At 36.8% G+C, this 19,035-nt stretch overlaps 2 protein-coding genes across 5 annotated transcripts; both read left to right on the top strand.

The window, feature by feature from the left end:
- The first annotated feature begins 345 nt into the window (after positions 1-345).
- LOC119990979 (DNA repair protein RAD51 homolog 2) lies at positions 346-6,120 on the top strand. 2 transcript variants are annotated; one of them, XM_038837131.1, is made up of 12 exons: positions 346-516; positions 824-937; positions 1,056-1,208; positions 2,931-3,034; positions 3,134-3,197; positions 3,295-3,350; positions 3,875-3,955; positions 4,597-4,656; positions 4,756-4,844; positions 4,920-5,039; positions 5,566-5,709; positions 5,922-6,120. In XM_038837131.1, the coding sequence occupies exons 1-12, from the start codon at positions 433-435 to the stop codon at positions 5,963-5,965; spliced, it is 1,113 nt and encodes a 370-aa protein (XP_038693059.1). In that variant the 5' UTR covers positions 346-432; the 3' UTR covers positions 5,966-6,120. The 2 variants fall into 2 exon arrangements, with proteins under 2 accessions (XP_038693059.1, XP_038693060.1); XM_038837132.1 differs by lacking the exon at positions 346-516 and having other exon boundaries at positions 824-927.
- A 7,647-nt stretch (positions 6,121-13,767) lies between these two features.
- LOC119990312 (ethylene-responsive transcription factor RAP2-7-like) lies at positions 13,768-18,147 on the top strand. 3 transcript variants are annotated; one of them, XM_038836161.1, is made up of 10 exons: positions 13,770-14,715; positions 14,982-15,007; positions 15,128-15,158; positions 15,286-15,373; positions 15,470-15,615; positions 15,962-16,006; positions 16,118-16,221; positions 16,336-16,460; positions 16,607-16,717; positions 17,460-18,147. In XM_038836161.1, exons 1-10 carry the CDS (start codon positions 14,225-14,227, stop codon positions 17,700-17,702), a joined length of 1,410 nt encoding a protein of 469 aa, XP_038692089.1. In that variant the 5' UTR covers positions 13,770-14,224; the 3' UTR covers positions 17,703-18,147. The 3 variants fall into 3 exon arrangements, with proteins under 3 accessions (XP_038692091.1, XP_038692090.1, XP_038692089.1); XM_038836163.1 differs by lacking the exon at positions 16,607-16,717 and having other exon boundaries at positions 13,768-14,715; XM_038836162.1 differs by lacking the exon at positions 15,962-16,006 and having other exon boundaries at positions 13,769-14,715.
- Positions 18,148-19,035: the final 888 nt, after the last annotated feature.

The raw sequence follows: 19,035 nt of genomic DNA on the forward strand, positions 1-19,035 counted from the left end.
GATTGCTGAAATGGCAAAACTAACTGCTATATTGGGAACAAACATTCCTAACTGATTGGACCAACTGGGATCGAAGCCCAAGAGATATGGACCGTACATTGTCTCATCTGGACCTCAACTCCAACCAGGCAACCACCGAAACATTCAGTGATGGGCTGAAGATAGAGATCTTTTTAACTGGGCCATTAGGCCCATTACTTTGTTTGCTCAACTCATTGGGCCTATCGAAATCGAAACCCAAGAGATATCGACCCGCTTAGTAGAATTTTCCTTGCGTAAGGAGAAAACGTCCTACAGAGTATAGACGCGATCCACAAAAACCTATTTTTCTCCCCTGGCCACAAAATTAGGCTTTGTAAGGCGGGAAAAGAAGACAGAGAAGAACGGCAGAGGGAGAGGAAGAGAGAGAACGAGAGAGAAAAACGTACAGAAATGGCGAACAAGCTGATCAACGAGATGGGACTGCCCAAGCCGATAGAAAACATATTCGCCGCGCGTAACATCAGAACGGCCAAGGTAATCTCTCTGGTCTCTTCCCCTGGTCAATTCCAGACCTCACCCTTGCTATGTTCTGTTATGATAATGAACTGTTTGGATCTTGATCATTTACATTCTTCAAGTGCGTTATTGTGAAACTCCTCTTGCCGAACTGTGCCAAAACGAGATAGTTTGGAATCCTTCACAAATATTTTTGAGTAATGAGCAGTGATTTGATGTTATTTCTTCATGGTGTTTTGAAATTCATCTTAATTCGTTAGTCCTTTTGATGGAAACAATTCTTTGATCTTGGCGACAGATTGATGCTTGCTTTGTTTTCTTCTAGGACGCACTATCATTGACTGAATTTGATTTGATGGAGTTGTTAGATGTGAGGTTTGCAGATGTCACATCTGCCATTGCACACATCAGCGAGATTACCTGTCCACCGTATCAAACTGTAACCCTAAAAACTTTCTTACTTTAATTTCTTTGAAAGCATTCCATGTCTGGACCATGATTCTTATTTGGCCAGTGCATATATGTCCTCATAAGCTGATTTTGGTTGTGTTTTCTAGGCGCTATCACTAATGGAGGGCCAAATTCACCATGAGCTCTTTTCAGGTCACCTCCCCACTTGTCTGAGAGGCTTAGATGAGGCCTTATGTGGAGGAGTTCCTTTCGGTGTTTTGACTGAGCTGGTTGGTCCAGCTGGAATTGGAAAAACACAGGTATAAGTTAACTGCTATGTTATTCCTATGGAGAATCTATTTTTACTTTCCATTTGGGGTTGCTTAAGGTAATTTATCTTGCTCATGGCCATAGACTCTAAATGAATATTCACATTGCCTCTTATTTATTTGTATTGAGGACAAGTTTCTTGAGCATTGGGATCTTTAGTGTTTCAGTGACCTTTATTTGTGTGAACTTGTTCTGATTAATAATTGAATGCTTCATTGATTATATCTAAGAGTTACAGTTCCATTTGACATCATAATGTGAATACTAATAACAACAACATCAAAATCTTCCTATGTAAGATGAACCTGGGTAAAAATGTAGGTTGTCAGTACTTGATATATTTAGTTTTAAATATTGGTGCATGGAGATGCAGTTGATTCATCTACTGTCCTAATTCTTTTGGTCCTTCCAGTTTCCAGACGTTTTATTTAACACGTTCTATATTGTTTTCACAAATCTACTCAATATTCATAAATCTTAAATTTCATTCATTTTTCCTTATAAATTAGGATACCATTTGTCTCTTGTTTATATGACATACTTGTTGGTACAAGCTTGAACGCTTATTTCACACACATCACTCTATGTTTGGGTTTGTTTGATATTTGTTGTTATGGGACCACTTTTGCAGATAAAATTTGGGAAAATAAATTGTAATGGAACCGGGAAAACCTGTGGAGGCAAGCAAGGGTATTAAAATATAACCTAAGAACCTATGCAAAAAATGCCATTACAATTATATGGTTTCTTGAGAGGCTGGCGGTACTTTTAATCAAAGTGGAGATGAGGTATCTCACCAATGAATGTACTGAGAAGGTAAACACATTTGGTACATTTTGCAATTGTTGTTAAGACGAGATAAGACTGGAAAGCTGACATGTCAAACTTCATAGAACGGTCTTATGCCTTTGGAGATTGTAAGCATCTGGTTTCTAGTTAGAGTTGGCTCTTTTGCACTTAACTTGCCATTAATCATTATCAAAACTCTGTTTAGTCAAATCCATTTTGTGGAAGTTATTCTTTCATTGAGACAATGAGGAGGATTGTGGACCTGTGGTGAAATTTCATTGCAATGGGCCTGGCTTTCTTTCCTTCGCTTTAAAATGTATTCTTTTGGGAACATGAGAAATGTGAAAAGGTGAAACAACAGCCAGGTTCCTATTTAGTTGAAAAATGCAAATTGCATGAGTCATTACTGTTCTTTCCCAATGTGAAAAATGATTAGCTTTCAGGATACTTTTGAATACTCAGACATAAACATGACAAAGTGTCCATCTATTCTTTCTAGGAATTAGCCTGTCTGCTACCAGTGATGCTTTGTTTCCATGAGCAACGTGAAAAGTTGAAATAACAGTTGGGGCACCTATTTTGTTGAGACATGCAAATTGCTTGACTGCATGAGTCGTTACTGTATTGTCCCACTGCGAACCACAAAATTTTTTTAAGATATTTGAAATCCTTGGACATAAGCATGATGCTTTGTTTCAATGAGAAATGCTAAATTTTTAAACAACAGTTTGGTTTCCTATTTAGTTGAAAGATGCAAATTGCAAGATCCATTATTGTCTTGTCCCGCTGTGAAACGTGACATGTTTTAAGGATTATGTTAAATGCTCAGACATAAGCTTGACCAAGTGTCTCTATATTCTTTGTAGGAATTATCCTCTCTGCTTGGGTGAACGTCCATCATTTTTTGTTTTATAAAATTGCAGTTTTGCCTCAAGATCTCACTACTGGCTTCATTGCCTGCGAGCTTTGGAGGATTAGATGGCCATGTAATATATGTTGATGTAGAATCAAAATTCAGTTCAAGAAGGTACCTTAACCGTGATTTTGTTATCACTTTTATGTCTTAGTGACATTATTTTCCCATGATTTAGCGGAAATGTGTATGTGGTCTACTTGATTTTATCAGGCTGATTGAAATTGGAGCGAAAAGTTTCCCCGAGTTGTTTCAAACAAAAGGACTGGCACAGGAGGTACAACTAATGTATATTCAATTTTACTTTCTCAAATTTGTCACGTTATAGCCGTCGACATGGTTAACAAGTTAATTAGACTCTATTTGTGCTGCAGATGGCTGGTAGGATCCTTGTTTTGCAGCCGTCGTCACTTGTTGCCTTCACCGAAAGGTGCAAATTTTATAAGACATAGCTCTGAAATAAAAAAAAGGCCTTGAATTAATATTAATAGCTGATGAGAAAATAATTCAGCTGAAGCATGGAGCCTAATAAAATGCAAATTAAATACACAATGAGAGGATCAGATATTGATTTTTCGGTTCTTCTTCTCTTGAGTTTATCAAAACTTGAGGTGGCTTCGAAAAGGAAAATAAATCAATGATTAATCCCAAATATTTAGGTTGGCTGTTTAAATACGTTACCAGAAGTAGTTCAACTCTAATGAGTGGACTCTCTTTCTATTTTCATTCCAATCTAAAGCTAACTTTCAATTAATCCCTCTAGATCCATATCCCAGCTTATTACATCCATGCATGTCTTTCTTGGCCGGCCCTCTTCTTCTCTTTTTAACATGTATCGCGATTCTCTAAACTTTCTGCACTAGAGAGCTACCATATTTACTTTATTTGTTTGTAACTGATTGAAAGTACTACTAAATCCATCTAGTGATTCTATGCTATTTGATATATTAACAGTTTACAACAGATCAAGGTTTCACTCCTCGAAAACAAGGTGAAGTTGCTTGTCATTGATAGCATGGCTGCTCTTCTTTCAGGGTAAGATTATTCTGTGTTTTTGCTGTAATGACTATAACCATATCTATCAATTAATTGTAATAAAGTCATGTTGCGATTGTCTATGTTAAAGAAGGATGTAATTATCCCCTGGATAATATATCCTTTTCTGGTGTTTTCTGAGGAACCGAATCCTGATTTTAAAATGGCAGTATAGGAGACCATTTATCAAAACAGAATGAGATTCCACTACTTTGATGCACACATAAAAAAGAGGGCTTATATAATGTGGTTTGTTGTTCTATATGAGAGCTCGAGATTGGAATTTCTTTCATAAACTTGCTCAGTTAGTCTTTCCCATTTCCCTTATATGTGTTAGAGAAGGAAATATCAAGGAAACTTTGGGCAACTCTTTGAGTAGCGAGCATCCTGATTAAGTAGAATGGGTAACTATCTAGATGCTATACTCGTGTGTGTAAGCCTGTGTATGGATTATCCTTAATCTCAAATGCTCGGTGTTAGCACAAGAATTTTCCATTTTCTTTCCATGACACGGTTAAATTTTACATGAACATATTCTTTGACAAGTATGTTAGAAGATTTTGCTATGCCTACAGATTATGAATTATTTAATTATACAATTTTCCCGTGTTATTAAGAAAGCATTGTTCAATATTTTTTAGGGACCATAATCAGGGGGCTCCCAGACAACTTCCATTGGGCTGGCATATTTCTTTTCTCAAGTAAGATTGTATCTTTTCGGATTAGCACATTCCCTTTCCCAGCGGCTATTTCCTTTTCTGTGGAAGTGATACTTTTCATTTTTTTCTGAACATACCTAGGTCACTTGCTGAATTTTCACGGATTCCTGTTGTTGTAACAAACCAAGTGAGATCTCAAAGCACTGAACTCTGCCAGTTTCCTTTCCAAGGTACACCAATCTGTGTTATCATACGTCAAAATTTCTTCCCGGTCTGTCAAAGTGAAATGTCTTTACCATGTGCAGTTAACAAGATGAATGAAACATTAGAGAATTCCACAAGAAGTGATTCTCATCTTGTTGCTGCTTTGGGGACTAACTGGGCACACGCTGTGACCATTCGTCTGGTGCTTGAAGCTAGATCAGGTTGTCATTTGGCTTTTTTTTTGTAACTTTTGGTTAGCCTAAGCCATGATTTGGTGTTCTTTACTTGTTCATCATTCTCTGCATGTTATTTTGCTGAATATGATCTAGTGAATATATAGGTATTAAAACATGAGAGTAAATTTATCCATTCAAAAAGAAAAGAACATTAGAGTAAATTTGCTTCCTAGAAGTTCAACTAGAAAGAGGAACATTGGTAATTGTTTTTAACTTGTTCAAGAATGTGAGATGCTTACATCTGTCGCTCTCCTACCTTAATAAAACATCTACCACATAATACAGAGTAACTAATTTAACCAAACCTGTTATGAACAAGATCTTTTAGTAGATACTTCAACAAGAGATTATTAAAGAATATGTTTTAAGATCGTTAAGCTTCTTCAAAGAATAATGCATGTGGTATGCCTGTAGACTACCTAATAAATTGAGCACAGTATCATTTGAAAATGAAAAATGTTTGAGTTGTTCTCAATGCATTTGAATTTCACATCATAGCTTTCTCCTTCAGGTCAGAGGTATATTAAGGTGGCAAAATCTCCAATATCGCCACCTCTATCTTTTCCTTTCAACATAACTTCCTCTGGCATTTCGTTGCTGAGTGATGAGGGTACAGAACTCACTGGACAAGATATATACACGATTAGTGGTCAAGGTTTGTTATTGGTACTTCTTTGTTTTGTCAATATGAAAAACCATTATTTCGTAGGCATTCAAGGTTCTAGTGGCATACATCTCACAGCCTCATATGAACCGCTTTTATTCTTTTGCTATGAGCTTTTCAATCTGCAAGCTTGGTTGACATTTGATTTTTGCATATGGAGTTTGAAATCTTACATTCCTATCATTTTAATGAAATACTTGCAGGACATAATGATGTTTTAAGGCTGCACGGGGACAGTTTGCTGTAATCAACCAGGATTGAGGGTGCTGTCTTCAAAATGAAGGCATGTTCCTTCACGTTGGTACCTCAGTTGAACTGTCTTTATTGTTTTTACTGTTTTGAGAAAGCATGATTTGCAATTGGGTATTCACTAATTGTTATTACAATTATATTCTATTTATATGTTTCTTGTTGAGCAGTATAACTCGGTCTATGGGAACAGTCCTATGGTCCAGATTCTTTCCGTATCCAAAATCATGTGTACAACTATCAGAAATTGGTATCAAACATGTCAAACAGACTTGAAATACATTAAATAACGAATGATGCAAGGATATTGCTAAACCCTACACTTGTCATGATTCTATATAGTAAGATTCCTAAACTCTAACTTAAATTGACTTGATTTGAACACATTGTTTCTAATATAGTAATAAACTAATAATGTCAAAATAGAGATTTGAATGCTTAGTTTTAATCCAATATAAATAACCCTTAAACCCTAAGCACTAAATAATCCATGAACCCTAAACCATTAAACCTAAGTACTAAATAATTCATAAACCCTAACCCCTAAAGCTGAGCGCTAAACCCTAAACCATATAATTAATCCCTAAACCTTAAGTCAATTGAATTGATATTGATAAAAATATAGGACCCTAAATCTTAAGTTAAATATGACCCTATACTCCCAAATCCTAATCTCCAAAACCCTAAAGGTTCTAAACCCTAAACCCCAAATCCTTAAATACCCTAAATCTCTAAACCCTAAAGACTCTAAACCCTAAAGGCTTTGAACCCTAAACCTAAGCACTAAACCCTAAAGCCATAATATGACCCTCTACTCATTAATGTTGATAAAATCTTTAAGACCCTAAGATTTTATAAAATAAAGTATAAAATTAAACAATTTAAAACTATAGATGTGTATAATATAAACTTTAAAATCAATACCATTAAGTAAAACTAAAATTATTTAATGGTGTTAAAAATATAATAGGTGGTATGTAAAGATAATAATTTAATTAGTTGGCAAATGTAACATGAAAATAGTTTGGGCTTGTTGGTTAGTTCATTACTTTCCCACCTAGAAGTCTTTGGTTCGAATCTTACAATATGCAATTTAATTTTATAATTTTCAAAGATGTTGAATAGGGGCGGGGCGACCATGATCTGCCCCCGCCCCGTTGCCATCCCTATTAATATGTATTCCATCTTGATAAAATACTCCACAACCTTGTCTTGATTTTTTAAAAAAAAGAAGAAGAGGAAGTATCGGGAGAAGAAGCGAAGGATTCCACCTTTTTTTGAGGTTACTTCCCTCTCTCTCTCGTCTTTTGCATAGAATATGATTTCGCCCCGTTGCCATCCCTATTAATATGTATTCCATCTTGATAAAATACTCCACAACCTTGTCTTGATTTTTTAAAAAAAAGAAGAAGAGGAAGTATCGGGAGAAGAAGCGAAGGATTCCACCTTTTTTTGAGGTTACTTCCCTCTCTCTCTCGTCTTTTGCATAGAATATGATTTCTTTTGACAAATTGGGTACCTTTGTATCCCACAACCTTGTCTTGATTTTTTAAAAAAAAGAAGAAGAGGAAGTATCGGGAGAAGAAGCGAAGGATTCCACCTTTTTTTGAGGTTACTTCCCTCTCTCTCTCGTCTTTTGCATAGAATATGATTTCTTTTGACAAATTGGGTACCTTTGTATCTCCACTGTCTCTCTAACTTTTCGTGTATTGTTTATTTTGCATGCGTAGCTCTTTGTATGTGTTGTTTGTGTTGGATTTTGTATAGCAATAAGAAAGTCCCACATTGGACAAGTATAGAAAGAAAGAGTAGTTTATAAGTGTGGACTTAACACACTTACTAAATTGGATAAACATTCATAGATGGGCTTGGGCTATATGCTTGGGCTATATTCTTTATTTTTTATTTTTATCCAATTACAGTTTATTTTAACAGTTGTGTTTGTCTGAGAAGAGTTGTGTCTGATCAACACAACTTCTCTACAAAAACTACTTGTAAACTGCTTCTGTCTTATTCTATAAATACCAGAAATAACATGGTTGTGAAGGATCAGAGTTTCTGACATTCAAACCTTCATCACAAACCTTTTGATTTGAGAGAAAAAGCACCCAGTAAATTCGCCAGGACCAAGAATCAAGTGCACGATTCTTGGCTACAGATTGTTGAATCCTGGTGGCAGACGCTCATTGAACTACAAGCACAAGAGTAGGGGCGAATTTCTGCTATAGGACATAGCATTACGCTATCCTCAATCTCAATTCAAGTCAGTATTTTAATTATATATTTATTGTATTTAGTTTGTTTTAATAAATTCTTTAAATTCAATATTCTATGCACTGTCATTCCTGATTGTTTTTCCATCAGTTTGAAGTGTGAAGCATCCAACGGATCACCATCCTGACTTTAGTATATCAAACAATGCAAAAAGGTTTCTCAAAACATGTATGTCTCTTAGCTGCAGATACATTCAAATCTTAAATAGTGTAGAATGATCTTGATTTCCCGTTAATTCAGAACCAATGAGTCTGCAGGTTTTCTGAATTAATTTATTTCTGCATCTTAATCTCCTGGAAGTTTTATCTTTCCTATGAACCATTAATAGCCATTAGTGGCATGAATCCGATTGCCACTAAGTTAATTCGTTGGATATGACTGGTTGTTATAATGCTTTTTCAGTGTTGCTTTGTTCCGATAGCAAGTGCAAATTAGAATTTTATTAAAGTTGACATGATTGCTTGTTACCTAGCAAAAATTAATGTTCTTGAGGTTTAATTTATGTTTTCTTCTACTAGACTCTAGAAGACTTTGATCGTATTGGTGGGAGAAAAGGGAATGCTACTGTTATTGCCATTACCTTCAATAATGTCTTTCGCAGGTGGGGGAATTTCTTTAATCAAAGGTTGTCCTCCTGCCTTCAAACTCTTTTTTATCTTTTTGCTCCTGTTCAGTGACTGTTCTTCCGTGGTTAGTGGCAACCTTTTGTGTTTAAATCAGCAGTTACGTGCAACTAGGTTGGTGTATTTTTTCTGTTTTTGATGCTGTGATGGTTGATAATGACTGCACCTCAGCTGGTCTGGAAGTGGCATTTCGAAAACAGTGTTGAGGGGTGGGTGGATGAGGGGCAAATGCCAATCAGAGGCAATAAACATATGGGTCCTGGGACTTGTCGGTAAACGTAGCCAGTGTCTTTGTCTAAGCTTCATTTTTGCTATTTTATATTAAACCTATAATCGCAGTTTCAACTTTCGAGAATCAAGAGTGAGAAAATGTCATTAAACGCATAAAGCAATATATAAAAAAAAAAGAATATTGAAAAGCCATGTATTTTCAGAAAAAAGTTCAATCAAGCCCTTGTATAATTTTTTTAATTAAACAAGTGACTCTATTTTAGGTTTTGGTCTCCGTTGTTGGCCCTTCTACCAAATTTTCGTTAAAAGTAGTTGATTTGGTGAAGAATATATCACATGACTTTTATTTTAGGAAAATATAAATGAAGTGTGATATTATGACATGGTATTAGTGTCAAAATTAATAATTAAAAATTATCCAAAATTCTCTCTCCTTCTCTCTATCTCTCTTCACGCATCTCTCATCATATCCGAAAACCGCTCTATTTCTTTGTCTACCTTTGGCCCAAGGGAGGAAATGATGGAAGAGATTTTGAGATTTAATCTCTCGTTTTCCTATTATGTTTTGCCAAAAAAAATACTTTTGGGGCAACAAATGGTGTTCCTCTCACCATCTTTCTTCTCTATTTTTGTTTTCAAATTTGAATCAAAGATGTATATGGTTATTTTTTTGGATTGATTTGGATCTTGGTCAATGGGGCTATGTGCGCAATTTTGTACAGGCCTCCACCTCTTGATTAACATTTGCATATTATCCTCTACCTCTGTAGCGACATGTGTAGACTGATATTTAAGTTTATCATTGTTTCAAATCATGAACTTATTTGTTCATTTTTTCAAAGTATATGGGCTTAATTGAACTATTGTCTAAAATACAGGGACTTTTGTGTATGTAAAATGACAAGTCAAGAAGTATAAAATAATAAACAAAAATTCATGTCATATATTTAATGATTAAATAATGCTTGAGACCCCATTTAACGTGAGGTGGGCCTTATATGTGTGTTTTTAAACGATGATTATTTTAATGTCACATAGATTTGGGGGGTATTTGGGGATCAAATTTTAGGAGTCTCTACCATTGTCCTTAATGATTACATCGGCATCGTTAACGGAATTGAATACGAAGGATTTGTTTAGCCTAGAAATTGTACAGAAGGCTCGTTTGAAATTTTTTTTAAATACATGGGCTTTTTCAATTCTTAATCTTTTTAACTAATGTCGGGTTTTTTTTTTTTTTTTTTTTAAATACATACACGCGAGAAGGGTGTAGTAGATGGAAGGTAAACAAACTCACACAATAAACACGTCTCAGGTACAATTTATAGGTACAGGCGTGAATGGACATGAAGCGTCCACGTCTCCCAAAGGTTTCAACCTCGTACAATATTCTTGCCGAATTCCACTAGAAAAGCTGAAAAGGAGGAGGCCCTGCCCCTCTAATTGTATTTTACTTTTTTTATCCCAAACATATATTATTATATTTCAAATTTAGCCTCAACAGAAATGAGAAATCATGACAGGGTTTCTTTTCTGTCATGAAAACATTGGCTTCACCTAATGGGGGACACATTTGGAAAGCAATCAAGCAACAAATGTGGTTATAAAAATAGGGTTCTAATACAAATGTGGCAAGTCTTTTTTTTTTTTTTTTTTTCTATGAAAAATAGAAGAGGTTTCTTGTAATTGTATTTTGAGATGCATTTCTATTCTTGTGGGGAAATAGTATTTACTAGATAAATAATGAATTGAATTGAATTGAATGATCTCTTGTAGAGTCTGATAGCGAGAATGGCGCCTCTGTGATAGGCAGGCAGGCAGGGAAGGTTTCCTTAAAGGGCACCATGGCATCCACTGGCCATTAAATTCTTTTGATTCTTGTGTTTACATCACGCGTGGCGGAAGAGAGTACGCTTCAAATGAAATATTTTAGTGTATACTACTCTAATATAGTGTATTTGTTTGACAATGTGTTTGCATTGCGTTCAGGTGCATCTCACCTCACAACACCACAACTTTTTACTTTGCAGCACCTCACAACACTCCCAAACGCTTATAATATATATTGAATTGTCTCACGTAATCAAATTAGGTCAATTATTTTATTTTAGATTAATGTATAATGTAAACATTAAGTGATTTTATATTAATATTATTAGTAATCTAATATAACCATAATTTAGATACGCCAAACACACCTTACAGTATCACACCACAGTTTTAAAAGTAATACGCCAAATAGCTTTTGCGTTCCAACTCGCCTAACAACACAACAGTTTTATAACTCATAACATCGTATAACACTTCACAGCAGTTGACAGCACTCCCAAACAGCACCAGTAAATTGACGCTACCACACTCCAACCACTAATTGGGGTGGTAAGAATAGTATGTATCATCCTGATAAATGATAATCAAGATTCAAATCTCCCCAACCCTTTTAAAAAAAATAAAATGTGGCACTTCCTTTGCCGATCAATCAAGTACATGTTACCTGTTAGGTATCGGAAATATGCTCAATCTGGAAAAATATTTTTCTTGTTAAGCCAGACAAGATAGCATTATACATTAAGCATTCCCCCACTTCATTAGTATTTTAGTAGTGGGGCTACTGGTCATATTTTCTTTTATTTTGTTTTTTTAATAGCATTAGAAAATGAAAATCGACCAGCATACTGGCTCATAGAAAACTTTGACTAACGTCAACCGTTGGATCAGGTCGATTACACCATCGATGTTGACCTTAATTAGGAATAAAACAGTGGGTTGAGTAGTGCCTCTCAGGCTTTCAAAAAGGTGAACACTGAACAGACGTGGTGGAATACGAATGGTGGGAGTGGGAGAAAGGACAGGAGGATAGCATTTGGCGACCGGCTACAGCCAGTCAAAAGGTTGTTTGTTGAAGTTACCACAAATGGAAAATAAGATAAACAAAAGATGTTAAAGGTTGGAGGATTACCTTAAGAGGAAGGTACTAATAGCAAAAGCATTAATCCTCTCTCACTTTATATATTTACACTGCCACGTATAGTATAGGTGCTCCTTTGGTTTTCTTTTCAAGTCCAACCATCTTAGAATATCAAGTGATGGTCCCCACAAAGGACAAATAACATATCCAATTAAAGGTAAATTATCAAAGTTATACATTTTCACACTTCAATTAGAATTCCGTAAGATCTCATGGCTTTATCCATTTTTATTATCTTTAAGACTTTCTTCACTTTAGTCACCCTAATACGCCTTATATATCAAAGATCTTTGTTCTCATATGAGATACGAAAATCTTTGATTTTTCTTCCGTGTGATCGCCATTAAGCACCTCTTTAAAAAAATTCTCAACCTCTTGTTAGTTTCTACATCCTTCACCAACATTGTATCATCTATATATTTGATATATTTTAAATGATTTAAGTATCTTTTTATCGTCTTCTGTTCTGGACAGGAGACCTCACAATTTTGACTATTGGGAACATGAGTTTTGTGAATATGGATGTTGAATTTGCAGGTATGCCAAGGCTTGTTGTCAGCCCAAAGGATTTGATAGGATGATTTGTGGGATTCTACACCAAATATGACCTCTGCACCAAATGGATTGTGCACAGCTGGCTCGAGGTTTGCCTTGCCAGGAAAATGACTTAAAATGCCTGGAGTGTCAATCTGGAGAAAGCAAGAAAAATCAAAAGACTAATCACCGTAATGAAAAGAGCTTCTATTGAAGTGAAATAAAAACAATGTATTGCGGGAATGCATTAGGATCTTCATTGAAAATGGATACATCTTGGGATGTAGGGCGTGCTTTACAAGCTTAAACTAAAACAACCGCGTGGGTAATTTGTTGTTTCTTCATCTTCTTCTTTTATAGTGCTAAGAGACGAGCATTTCTTTTGTTCTTCTTCAAGTATACTTCGTGGGATGTCATGAGAATTGTGGCAAAACCGTTCTCTTGCTGTTTGCTGGAATGACTGGGTTAGTGGGTTTTGTAACCGCAACTTTCTCCTAAATGTAGGAGTGATGACGATGTCCTTCTAGTCGTACTGGAGGAAATGGACTCTCTTGGATGTCATGGCAGTCTCTACTTCGCGAGTCTTCAGGATTCATGGACCAAAATATGAGAACATGGTTCATGGCGATCATCTTGTTGCTTCTTTTGCACGAAAGATCGTGTAAAAATGGATTTTTCTAAGTGGTGCAGGATGAACGTGGCTTGAGCTGCGTAGAGACGTGTTTCAGCTAAAAACATGTTTGAGAGAAAACTTGATTGTTTAGCTAACATAATTCCATTTCTCCAGGTCCCTCTTTGATGTAATCCTACTAAAATCTCGATAATAATCCAACAAATCACGTTTGAGAAGAATCTATCCGTTAGGATGAAGACTCCTTGAATTGTAGGTTCTTGGACTGCTAATCTTGGATATCCCTGATTTTTGGGAACTAATCCTTGAATTTCAGGTCGGCAATCAATTAAAAACCTGCAAAATAAACATCGGTTAGTATAAAAATCCCCTTAAAATGGACCATCGTCGCTACACTGTTTCCATCCACGAGACCACGGACAAAACGAAAAAAGAGAGAAATCTCTTGACAAGAAAACCGGTGACCGGCCAACCCGATGGAATAGCACCCATGTCGCATGCTGAGGATCAGAGAGAAAAATATTATTTATTCCTCTTAAAATGGGTATGAACTATGAACTATGAAGCAAGGGAAATGTACCTTCACAGTTCACACGTCCCATCTTCTTCTTTGCTCGCTCTAGGCAATTCCCTCTCTCCCATGGAATCAGATCGTCGCCGATCCTATTAATTCTGCCACTCATTGGTCACTCTTTCCTTCCTATTCTCCGGTCACCGGAGATTTCCTGATATGGTTCTTGAGAGAAGCAACAGAGCTTAAAAAGCGAACTACTCAGCTTCTCATCTCTTCAGAAACTGTTCATATTTGCATTCTCTGAGTTGTGTTTTCCATTATATACTTGCGTATATCTCCCGCTTTGATTAGATATTTCGTAGAAATTAACTTCGTGAATCTCTGATTTCAAGGATATCTACCGTCTGATTTGCTCTCAAAATACTAGGATGTCGATGCATAATGATTAATAGAAGATAAATAGTGAATAGTTTGAGAAATTGATGATGGGAGGGGCGATGTTCGATCTTAACCTGAACGAGGAGTCGACTCAGAACGAGTACTCGGCCGCAATTCTCGGTAAGTACCCTGAAGGTTCGGGGACCTCTAATTCTTCGGTCGTCAATGCGGAGGCGTCAAGCAACGAATACTCCTGCTCTACGCACGCCCGCGGCGACGCGTGCACCATCAGCTTCGACATCTTGAAAGTCGGAGCCGGAAGCGACGAAGCCGTGACGAAGGAACTTTTTCCTGTGAGTAAGAGAGTTAACGGAGGTTTTTTGAGTACTGAGATGCAAGGACAGTACTCCACGAGGTTCTCTTCGAGGAATCGGATTGATCTTACCTTTGAGAGGGATAGGGAAGGCAAAATACCGGTGGTTCAGCAAGCATCACAGCCGCGGAAGAAGAGCAGGAGGGGGCCTAGGTCGCGGAGCTCGCAATATAGAGGCGTCACGTTCTACAGGAGGACCGGGAGATGGGAATCGCATATCTGGTATGATTTCAGTGTTGCTCTTGTGTTCTACGTGTTCTCCTGATTGCGTTCTTCACGAAATCTTGAATGAATTTGGTTGTTGTTTGACTTAATTTTACTTGCTTAACTGAAATCTAAATCGTCCTTGGCTTTCACTTAAACTTTCCTTATATTTCGTTGTATAAATTAATCATATTATTGTTTGATGGATGGCGTTTGTGCTATAGTATATTACCGCATATGATAGTTTGGCTGATTTCATTTTTGTTTTTCTCCTTTCGGTGCAGGGATTGCGGGAAACAAGTGTATTTGGGTATGGAATGTTGTTAATGTTATTGAATTTAGAAATACACTAATAAGGAAATATCTCTTGAAATTTTTTAGATCTTCAGCATATTTCTAGCGATCTAATATTGATACTGGATTTGTTTAGGAGGATTTGACGCTGCTCACGCTGCTGCGAGGTAAATGAATCATAATATACAAATAGTTTCACTGTCTTACGTTGAGGGTTAGGAAGTTGGACAGAGGAGGTTGGCATGTTTCCCTTTTCTAATTCAATTTTTCTTAAATTTATTAACCTATACTCAGAGCCTATGATCGAGCTGCTATCAAGTTCAGAGGTGTTGATGCTGACATCAATTTCAGTCTCACCGATTATGATGACGATCTGCAACAGGTTGGATATTGCAAATGATGCTTGTATAGCGTAAGTGATTGATTCTGTTTCATAAATTGGTTGCAATTAGGTTGTCTTAATTTGATTAATGAACAGATGAAAAACCTGAGCAAGGAAGAGTTTGTGCATATACTCCGGCGCCAGAGCACTGGTTTTTCAAGAGGGAGCTCAAAATATCGAGGTGTGACCCTGCACAAGTGCGGCCGATGGGAAGCCAGGATGGGCCAGTTCCTTGGCAAAAAGTGAGGACCATTTTTTCTTGAATGCAAATTACCTAGAGCTTTAGAATAAGATTTTGTGTAAATTATGATGAAACTATCGTTGGAGCGTTCCATGTAGTGGGATCCCAATAATATTAAATACGAATTTGTAGACCAAGTCCAAAGGATCAAGTCTCTGACTATGGTTGCAAATAGTTAGAAAATTAAGTATCAGCTGGTGTGAACTGGGAATTAGTTCAAATTGATTGTCGAGTACATTTTTTTTGCCTTCTCTTTTCATGGGTAAAAAACAATTCTAATATGTCTGTTTCAAAGAAAATATTGGGGATGGTGTTTTCATCATGGAGATTACAATGCTTGCGTGCAGGTATATATATCTTGGGCTCTTCGACAACGAGGTAGAAGCAGCAAGGTCCTAATGATCATGAATTACACTCTACTTGATCCTGAATTTATTACCCTGAAATTCAACCTCAATAGGGTTACATCCAACATGTGTCCCTTTTTGATTTTTGGAAATCAGGGCTTATGACAAGGCAGCCATCAAATGTAATGGAACAGAGGCAGTTACCAACTTTGAGCCCAGTACATATGAAGGGGAGATGGCATCCAAGGCCATTAATGAAGGTGTTTCCTTATACTGCTTGCAACTAATACAATCATTTTGTACCATGCTGGTCGTCTTGGTCTTTCAGAGACTGGTCTTTATTAATTGCCTTTCCATGTTTTTTTTTGCTGCAGCCAGTGACCGCCATCTTGATCTAAATTTGGGAATATCTCCTCCTCTTCGCAATGGGCCCAAGGACGAGGGGCATCTCCGGTTCCTTTCTGGCCCTTATGGTGTCCAAGGTGGAAATTGTTCATGGGTAATATATGCCAGCTTTTACTGTTCAGCTTCTCAATTTGGATGCAGCTTCTTTCTTTTGAATTCCTGCAAAGTGTGAGCACGTCATTCCTGTTTAATCTCAGACTGCTGATGGCTTTTGTTCCTTCTAATAAATTTTTTTTCAAGATGGGAAACCCAGCAACTGCCACTGCTGATCCACCTATTAAACGGCTTGCAAGGACATTAGATCACCCTATGGTCCATAATGGTGGCCATCCTACCTTATTTCCCAATGCGGTATTCTCTTAAATATGCTAAAAAATTAATTTGATTGATTGCCCTCCCTAATTGAACATATATGTTTATGTGTGTGTTGTGTGTGTATGGCCTGAAAAGATAAATAGGTTGAGGCTTGAAGAACTGTCTTACGCATTCCATATTTTGCAGTAATTGTTTATGGTCGAGAAAGATTACGTGGCCATAGAATTGTGGCATAGGAATATTCAGATGATACTGTCTCCGTGCTTTCAATTTCTTTGGTTTACTCTCTAGATGTTGATGAATTAAATCATTTGTGTGGAATATTCGATGTCAAAAATTTTCTGTAATAGAAGATAAAATTAAAGAGAGAAAACAGTGACTCATATCTGCCTTTTTCATGGAACTGAATTCCCAGATACCAATATAAGATTATACAGTCGGGTTCCACCACCATGAAGCTGATTAACTTTCAGGCACTGTAGTTCTTTGATGGTTACTATTTGGTGTGGTTGAATTTTTATTCCAATATACAAGAGGATATGATTTGTCTCTGCCCTGAAACTGCATGATACTTTTGTAATTATAATTAATTCTGGAATACTCTCGTTTCTTTCTAGTCATAAGATGAAGTGCTGTGGTTTTCATTGTCAAATTATCTTCTAATGGAAACTAAATTTATTACTAAAGTGTCAATATGTATGTTATAATGTGTCTAATTACCTGATTAAAATTCCACAATTTTATCTGTTCACAACTGAGGTTCTAACTTGTTTGGCAGGAAAGAGCAACAGAGAAGAGACTCGAATCAAATTCACAAGGACGCATCAATTGGGCATGGCAGATGCATGGTCAAGCCGGTGCTAACCCAATGCCTCTGTTCTCTACTGCAGCATCATCAGGATTCTCGTTCGCGGCTACCCCTCCCTTTGCTGCCATTCTGCCTTCAAAACCTTTAAACGTAACTGCAAATAATCCCCATTTCACTGCACCAACTTCTGCTGCCACGAACCCCTCTCAATAATCGCCATCCTAGTCTCTCGCCCCTATACTGGAGCAGACTTGGGCAACTGCAATGCCCTTAAAATTCAATTGTCTGATTTAAATGTTGATTTGGTATACTCTAAGATCTTATTTAATTGTGGTGACGGCGACGTCCGTCTTTTGGGTACTCTGATAAAGACTCTGAAGGATTTGTCTCAAGGTTGCAGCACCTATTCCACTCTCTGGCGAGGTTTTAAGGAAGTCTCTAATCGTGCTTTTGATGCTCTAAGGCTCCTGCCTGCATCTTCAAACGAGTTTAATCTCTATAGCCTAGTTGTGGTATCTGCTATTGCTTTGAGTCATTTTTTTGCTCTTGTTTTTGGAGTGCTTTGTTCTTGTAATGTTTCTCGAGGAGTTTCAAACTCTTCTATGTATTGTGGTGTGTTATTTTAATATAATTGTGTTTTATTCTCGAAAAAAAAAAAGATTTGATCTCTCAATACTACTGTTTGATTCTCTAAAAACAATGAAATGTCAGTAGCTTTTGCTAGTATTTTACGTAAGCAAAACGGTGTCGCTTTATGTTGACGAACAGGATTTGTGTTTTTGGGGTAAATAATTGATGTTCATTCATGGAGGATCATGTTGTCCCCCTTGATTCAAAATGTCGTTTGGCTCTAGAATACCTTTTTTTACTTCCCTCTCCAAAAACATAGGAATACTTGAGATTGAAATCATAAATTTTTTTTTTTTGTAAGTCTCTAACCATTATCCTTTCACTGTGCATAGGCTAAATTCATGTAATAGTTCACAAATCACGCATGCTAGACAAGTTTACAAAAAATTTATGTGTGAGTTCACGCTTTCTAAGAGGTTTGAATTCTGGTCACTTTTTACCAAAGGCCAACACCATGATTGATTGATTAAAATCATAGGTAAGCGTAAGAGATGGTGAACCATGCATGAATCTCCAAAAGACTCCACCTTATGAGTCGACTTCATATATAAAGCACTTTCACATATCCGACGTGGACATAATAAAGTGTTTTTTTTTTTATAACAAACATAATTTTATAAATTAACTGGCAGATAAAGCATCTTGCATTACAATGCTAGAGATAGAATGAGGACATTCCTCAACTAAGAAAACATCATGACCAACCTGGAGTGCTAACTTGGCTGGAGCATGAGCAGCTTGATTAGCACTCCGTGAGCATGACATACATCCACCCTAACAAACTGGGTTAACAGAAAGCGGGTTGTTTCAACAGGGTTGCATAGATAGGACAACCGTAGTTGAGTCACTCTCAACAAGGACCTCAATGAAACCCATATCAAGGGCCGTTTGCATGCCAAAGATGAGAGCCTCAGCT

This window comes from Tripterygium wilfordii, chromosome 22 (assembly GCF_013401445.1).
Source record: "Tripterygium wilfordii isolate XIE 37 chromosome 22, ASM1340144v1, whole genome shotgun sequence".
Taxonomy (NCBI): Eukaryota; Viridiplantae; Streptophyta; class Magnoliopsida; order Celastrales; family Celastraceae; genus Tripterygium; species Tripterygium wilfordii.